The 7,755-nt window shown below is 56.0% G+C and overlaps 1 protein-coding gene across 1 annotated transcript in view; it reads left to right on the top strand.

Moving 5' to 3' along the window:
* DTX2 (deltex E3 ubiquitin ligase 2) overlaps positions 1 to 7,755 on the top strand; it is a 36,738-nt gene that overhangs the window by 19,247 nt on the left and 9,736 nt on the right. The window contains exons 4-5 of the mRNA XM_007942360.2: positions 4,014 to 4,154; positions 6,806 to 6,897. Of these exons, the coding sequence (XP_007940551.1) occupies positions 4,014 to 4,154; positions 6,806 to 6,897 (233 nt within the window). The remainder of the gene's footprint in view (positions 1 to 4,013; positions 4,155 to 6,805; positions 6,898 to 7,755) is intronic.

Genomic DNA, 7,755 nt, shown 5'->3' with positions numbered 1-7,755 from the left:
CAGGAAGCATCAAAAGAAGATGGAAGGAATACACAGAGTCACTGTACCAAAAAGAACTAGTTGATGTTCATCCATTTCAAAAGATGGCATATGATCAAGAACCAATGGTCGGCCAATGCCTAAGGGACCAGGGAGTGAGAAGGTGCACGACTCAGCCCCCAGAGGCAAGGTGGAGACTGTCCTTTCTCAGTGGGGCTGTTTATAGACTCAGACCGATGCTGCAGCCTCAGTGAGGTGAGAGTTTGGGCATAGGGTTTTGCAGGTAGATTCACAAACACATGGTGATATTGCAGGACTGTGGGCTCCTGTGTTTTTGAGATGACTGGATGAGATACAAGGAGCTCTGGTGGCGCAGTGCCTGAGGCATCTGACTGCTAACTAGAAGGTTGGCAGTTCAAACCCACCAACCACTCTGAGGAAGGAAGACTTGGCTATCTACTTCCATGAAGATTTACCACCTTGGAAACCCAGTGGGGGTTGCCATGGGTCATGATCAACTCAACAGCGGTGGGTTTGGTTTTTTTTGGTTAGTTGAGATGCAGACTTGGGGCGTCCAAGTGAAGCCTCCCTGACTGGTACAGAGCCCAGCCTTCTGTAGGTTGGGCATGGGTGGGGAGAATGGTGGGCCCAAGGTGCCCCACCTTGCCCTTCCCTCCCCTGCCTGGCCTGGAGGAAGGAGCTAGTGTCTGCATCGTGCATTGATGCTTCCTGACAGTGAGCATTCTGCCCAAGACCATTTGGGCGGAGAGCAGTGACGCTGGGCCTTGAATCTGCCGTCGCGGTCCGAGGTGATAGAGGATGGTCTTAGACCCTAAACCCAGGCCTCCAGGTGAAAGGCTGACTCTTGGTGATAGAAAGGGAGTGTTTGAAAATTGGGACGTGGGAGGCTTGACTGGGTGTCGGGCTCCACTCTCCAGGGCTTCCGATAGATAACGTGAAAATCCTGCCACGTGGGGGTGGAAACGCTGTGGCTGCCCAGGCCATTGAGGTGGTTTGGGGTTGTTGGGATTTTGGGTGGCTGTGCCTGAGACCTTGCAGCTGAGGACGACGTGCTGGCTTATGCCTGGTGCACTCCCTAACCCCCCCCCCAGCGGATGTGTATCGTAAAGTGTTGGGTGTGAGAAATTTTCAAACTTTTTCAAAAGCCAGAGCAGGCTGTATCTCCCCAGGCTTCCAGCTTGCCTCATTAATGCTTTGGTGACTGGATCCAGGGTCCAGCATCGGAAAGGGCCCAAGTGCTGTTCAGGCTGGCCTCTTGGGCACATGATGGTGGCCTCAGGATGGAGGGACACTCACTGGTGGTCAAGGACACATTTATTTGTCAGCCCACATGTACCCCAGCTTCCTGGGGCCGAGGCACTGTCCCAGGTGCTGGACATGCAGCTGTGAGCAAAATCCCGGCCCCTGTGGACCTAGTGGTGGGGAAAGACAGCCCCACAGATACTGGAGTCGTTTTGGGGGTGAGAAGTGTGAGGAGAAAAGTCACTCAGAGCGAGTGCGGCAGGAGTTGGAGGTATAAAGGAGTCTGTTTCCGCTTTCCTGAGCCCAGCTCTGACTCCCAGTCTAAACAGCCTCCCTGATGCCAGTGGCAGATGCTGTATTTCTTCCTCAGATCCTGACCGCCAGGACGAAGCCATAGGTCACAAGTTCAGGGGCATAGTTCTCCAGACTGCCAGGTCTGCCCGAGACTTTGGACCCCAACCATAGCTTGGGGCCTCCATGACACTCTCATTTCCGACCAACTGGTTCCCCTGCTCCCTCGTATTTGATATTTCACTAGAATGAAGACTACAACACAGCAACGTACCATCCTCGCAGTTAGAACTTTCCTGCAGCAAAAGGGATGTAAATGAAGAAACTCTGGAGAGGCCCCAGCTTGGCGCCTTCATGTCACACAAAGGAACGGGTGAACCTCCAAAAAAATCAGTATCTTTCCCCAATCTGGGAGCTTACCGAGCTTCTGTGTTCTGGTGGCGCAGTGGTTAAAATATCTGGCTGCTAACCGAAAGGTCGTCTTTTGAAACCTACCAGCTGCTTCTTGGGAGAAAGATGAGGCAGTCTGCTTCCATAAAGATTTACAGCCTTGGAAACCGTGTTGGGAGTTATCTGTTCTGTGGGGTCGCTGTGAGTCAGAATTGACTCAGTGGCAGCAAGGTTTTTTTTTTTTTCCAAGTCATTACATAGGCATGGTTGATTGAATCATTGCCCCTGATTGAACTCAGATTCCAGCCCTGAACCAAGAATAACCTCATTGGCATAACTTGGTGGGTGGGTATGGTCTGGAGTCCCTCCATGAATAAGAGACCCAAGTTAGGAAATTTAAGAGTCTAGAAACTCTAAGGGTCTGAAACCAAAAAACCAAACCAAACCCACAGCCATCGAGTCAGTTCCCACTCATCGCAACCCCCATTGGGTTTCCAAGGCAGTAAATCTGTCTGGAAGTAGCTTGCTGAGTCTTGCTTCTGCGGAGTGGCTGGTGGGTTTGAACCACTAGCCTTCTGGTTTGCAGTCAGATGCCCCAGGCACTGTGCTACCAGAGCTCTTGGCAAGGGTCTGGGATTACCTAAAGGAACTCTGACAGTGTAGTGGTTGAGACATTTGACTGCTAATTACAAGGTTGGTGGTTCTACTTCACCAACTGCTCTGTGGGAGAAAGATGAGGCAGTCTGCTTTGGTAAAGATTCACAGCCTTGGAAACCCAGTGGGGGTCACTATGGGTCAGAATTGACTCAACGGCAGTTTGGTTTTGTTTTGCAAAGAGTGCTTAAGGAGCCCTGGTGGCACAGTGGTAGTGTTTGACTGCTAAACAAAAGGTAGACGGTTTGGATCGACCAGCTGCTCCGTGGGAGAAAGAGGAGGCGTGAAGATTTACAGCCTTGGGAACCCCTCTGTGTCACCTGGTGGGACCTACTGCTTGCCTTGGCCTGTCCATGGGACAGGGACTGGAGGAGAAACAGAGCTCTGTGCAACTAACTGCCCTAGCCACTCTTTGGGGGAGAGAGGGGCTCTGAGGAGAAGCACCAAGCTCCCTTTCCCCTGAGAAGGAGGGACTTTTGAGCCAGACTGACTGATGGCAGACAGGAAGGCTTGGGTGAGATTGTGGACAGCACAGGAGGCAGAGGACCTGGCAGGCACAGGGACCGTGAGCACACTGGGTAATCAGGGTGTGGAGGGAGCAGTGTGGGGCGAGGGGCTTACTGGCACGTGTGGAGCACCGAGCTGACAGATGAGACCTCAGGCCTGTAGCCGTGGGGAAGCAGAGCCCTAAGGAGGGCTGAGCATTCAGAAAATCCTGAGACCTCCCTCATGCCCACCTCTACCGTGGGGCAAAGGGGCCATTTGAGCCTTGACTGTGGGAGCATTTCTGAGGGACTGTGTCACTGAAGGCCAGGGCACCGATACAGGCCGGATGGGCCACTCTCAGTTTTCCGTGGCCAAAGCAGACAGTACTGCATGGAGGCAAAAAGTGACCAGGAGCCCAGTAGGCGTGGCCAGGCCTGACATCTGCAGGAAAAATGCAAGGAGAAGACTGGGAGCTCTTGAAGTCAGCCCTGCCCAGGACCTGTCAGATTTCTGCAGCTTGGCTGTTCCGTGCTGCCCATTCTGTTCCCACTCCCTGCTTGGCACAGAAAGATGCCACCCACTGCTGCACAGCTGGGAGGGATGTCAGGACCCCAGCAGGCTGCTTTCTGGGGCGGCATTCTGTCCTCTGCCTTCCGGAAGCCAGCGGCCTTGCCCCACTGGTGTCCCCTGGGCACTGGAGATGAGTTGCCTGTGCAGACATCTGGGGGCCACCTTCAGGTCAGGGCTCCCCCGAGCTGGGCTGGTTTGCGGTTCTCTGCTTTCTGGCCTGGGTTGGCCCTGCCAGCCTTGAGTGGCCAGCTTTGCCAGGGAGGCCTGTTGGCCTTTCACCGTCCTGCCTCCCTGAGCTCTGCTGGGTTGATGTCATGTGCTGAATGACTCCTGTTAATGTGTCTCCCCTCTCTGCATGTCTGATCTCATACCCTGTGCAGGCATGACGAGTATTCTGATGTCGGCCATTGGACTCCCTGTGTGTCTTAGCCGCGCACCCCAGCCCGCCAGCCCTCCCGCCTCCCGCCCGGCCTCTAAAAGTCACAGCTCAGTTAAGAGATTGAGGAATGTGTCCGTGAAAGGTAGTTGTGTTCACCAACGCACTCTGGCCTTTGCTCAGCCTCCTCCGAGTCTTGCTGCTTCTGACTCTACTGCGTCGGTTGTTCATCCTTCAGTTCCGTGTCCTGCTCTCTTTCCTCAGCCCCTTGGGGCGATGGGCTTATCGTCTCCTCTTCCAGCCTGCTGGTGCAGGGGTGGTCCCTGGGGATCGTTATTTTCCACTGAAGACCCAGAGTTCAGGTCTTCTCTTCTTGACACAGTTTAAATGAGGGTCTTGTTCTTGAGGACCTGTGACTTTGTAGGCACAAAGGTACAAGATGAGGCCTTGCACCAGCTGCTGACTGAGAATAGAGGGGCAGGTCTGTCCCCTTCCCTCAGGGCTAGTCTCAGAAATGACACCAGACAAATCTAGTCCTTCTGCCCTTGGCCCCCCATGTGGGGCTGCCTGAGGGGTTCCTTGGTGACTGCATGGCTTGGCTGGAAAGATGGATGTCAGGACCCTGGCAGGTGCTGCTGACCACCACCGAGGGTTGTGGGGTGCTAACTTGGTGTCTCTCTAAAGCTGGCTGGCTTGGCCTCTATCATTTGGCCATAGACTCAGAGATGCTTAAAAGCCAGATGACCTTTGAAGAGACTACAGCCTTGTGGAAGGAGCAGAATTTCAGGTCCTGGGTCTCAGTCTTGGCTCCATCACGTACACGCTCTGTGATCTGCACGTTTCTCTGGGTGTGTGCTGGGAACCACCTACTTAGCATGTGGTTATGGAGGGAATAGGAGAGGAAGGACCTGGCACACGGTGACCGTGGCTTCTCTCATCACAGGCATTGTTCTGACACCCACCCCACCCCGGCATGGGGGAGGGAGGCTCACTGAGGGGCAGGGTTTTCCTTGCCCGGTGTTCAGGTTGGGCCTCGGTGCTCCTGATCCCAGCCCAGGGCTCTGCACACTGCTTTCTTACTTGGCCTTGGAGGTGGAGATGGGACCTGGGCAGGGCAGGCAGGCAGGCAGCTTCCCGGGCACTCAGGTTTGCCCAGAAAGGACACAGGCCAACTGTCTATTTCATGGAGCTGAGGGTCACCTGGCTGGCCTCTTTGAGAACGTGGCTAGTGGAAGTCTGCAGGGAGAGGGGTGAGGTGATGGGGTGCTGAGCTTGGACCTCACCAGAGGTGGGCCCAGGGCTTCTCTGGGCAGATGGGGTCCGGGTTCATCTGAATCTGGATACTGGCCTGTGGCCACCAGGCTTTTCTACAACGCCCCTCCCCTCGGTCCAGGTGGAGCTTCCCACTTAGCAGGACGGCATCCCGAGCCGGCGGTCACTGTGTGTGGGCCTGGCTTTCTTGGCATGGTGACCAGACTCAGGGTCCTGGGAGTGTGTGTGTGTGTGTGTATGTTCGTGTGTGTGTGTGTACATACGTACGTATGTGTGTGTATCTGTGCGCGCACGCGTGCATGGCCTTTGCCTGTAGCTGTTCTCCACACAGAGCAGTGAATACAACAGTGGCAGTCCTGATAGGTGTCGTGTTTCCACTTTTCAGACAAAGGAACCAGCACTCGGGTGACAGGATTTGGTCACACAGAAGAGCCAGGCTTAGACCCCAGGTCCCGTGATTCTAGTCTCACCCCCTCTGCTACACCGAGGGCTCCCCACCAGTAGCTGGCCCCCGGGGTTGCGGCTGTTGGGCTCTCAGGCTCCTGCATGTTGGCACCCATGGGCCTGTGTGCAGAGGACGCCCTCTGGTCCAGAAGGCAGGCATGAACAGTTGGAGCAGAGTGTGAGGTGGCAGGAGGAGCTGTGCTCGGGCGGTGCTGGGCCCCTGGTGCCCCTGCTCTGCTCCCACCTGAGCTGGGCCGGTTCTCGTGAGTCTACCATTATCACCTGAAACCTCCTGGCAGGGCTGCTTTTCCCCCTGGAATCTCTCACCGTAGGAATTGAGCAGTGGCGTGTGGCAGATCCCTTAGTCCGTAGAGACAAGCCGGAGGGGTGTGTACCCGAATTGCCTGCCAGAGGGTTTTGCCCCGGTTAAACCAGAAGCGAAGACAGAGCTGAGTTCAAGGGGGAAGTGCGTTGGCCTTCACAGAACAAGTCCAGGCTTTTTGCCTGAAATTCAGGACCATCACACGCTGTCCCTGCGGACCCCTGCCCATGTGCTCCCGGCATCCTCTAGTCACCAACCTGACTCAGCCACTGCGTCAGGGGTGTCTGGGCCGTCCACACGCACAATGCCCAGTGCACTCAACTCCTTCACCTGACTTTACAGGCTGAGAATTTCATGAGAGACTGAGAAAGTTAAAGGAGTAATAATGCCTCCAGGACACGCTTCCGTTCAGTTTGCCTTAGCAGTGGTTTTTCGTTCCTTGGGCGCCCTCTGGAGAGCCTGGGTCTGCTTGCTTGACTGACTGGACACGGGTGCAGTTAAGGAGCAGTGCAGCTCCTCAGAGCTGGGATGGGCTCTGTGTCTGCCCACCTCCAGGGCTCCTGGACCCCAAAGGGTGGGCTTGGTCGGGGCTGGCACCTGGTGCGAGGCCTCTTTGCTCCTGCACGCTAACTTGTCCCATCTTTCGCCTCCTAACGTTACTCCTGGCAGCTTGGACCTTCCTCGTCTTCCTGCCTGTCTGGCATCACCAGCTCCAGTTTGCACTCCAGGGACACTGTTTCTCTTCTTTTCTCTCCTAGAGGCCACTCCAAAGCTGGTACCGGAGCAGGTGATACAGAACTACACGGAAGAGCTGAGACCGCCCCCAGATGAGGTGTGTGTCGGGAGGAAGGTGGGGTGGCCCGTGGCTGTAGAGGATGGCAGCCTGTCCTCTTACAGGCCAGGAGGTAGACTTTACCAAGGTGGCGCCCACGGCTCCTGAGGCCTAGTGCAGCTTCAGCTTTGCACTACAAGCTGTGCTCCTGAGGGAAGCACTTCCTCTTGGTGCAGGCCTCTGTGCAACCCCTCCCTGTGCCATGGACTGAGGTCCCGGGGACAAGGGGTGAGAGAGTCTGCCCCATCCCCTGCAGGCAGACGCTTCAGTAGAAGCACCAGAAGCACCATGGGCGTGCGCAGAGCACTAGTCATACCCCTTCAGGCTGTTTGGGAGAGCTGGTCAGGGTGCCAGGAGTCGGCAGTACCTGCCAAAGCCTGGGGCCGCCTCGGTGGATCCTGAGCCTCCCCGCCCGAGCCCATTGCGGGTTACAGTACTGCCTGTCTGTGCTTGGAAGGGAGGGCCCCGAGAATTGGTCAGGGCATGGGTTCCAGGTGGGTCAGGCCAGCACAGATCCTAGTCCACTGGCCTTTCTCCTACAAGTTGAGCACATGAGAGAAGTCGAGTCAGCTTAGTCAGAGTTTGGACAGAGACCTGAAGCGTTCCTCAGTCGTCCTGCCCCCTCTTCCGGTCCTGCCTGTCTGTCTGCAGCCCAGCACCTGTCTGTTTACTTCCTCCTGTCTTTCCCGTCAACACATCGGGCACAGGTGGCTTGTTCTGCCCCCCGTCCCCTCGACTGCCAGCAGGCAGCTAGGACCATGGAGCTCCTCCTGCTTCAGGGCCTTCGAAGGCCCGTGACTTCCAGAGAAGCCCGGCCTGAGCTGGGCAGGAGAGCCTGCCAGGGTGGGGTTCTCCCTACCTCTTACCTGCTCCCCC

This window comes from Orycteropus afer, unplaced genomic scaffold (genome assembly GCF_000298275.1).
Source record: "Orycteropus afer afer isolate SDZICR_OR568_19922 unplaced genomic scaffold, OryAfe1.0 scaffold00006, whole genome shotgun sequence".
Lineage (NCBI taxonomy): Eukaryota > Metazoa > Chordata > Mammalia > Tubulidentata > Orycteropodidae > Orycteropus > Orycteropus afer.
The sequence above is the reverse complement of the archived record's forward strand: the minus strand, read 5'-3'. Positions and strand labels throughout refer to the sequence as shown.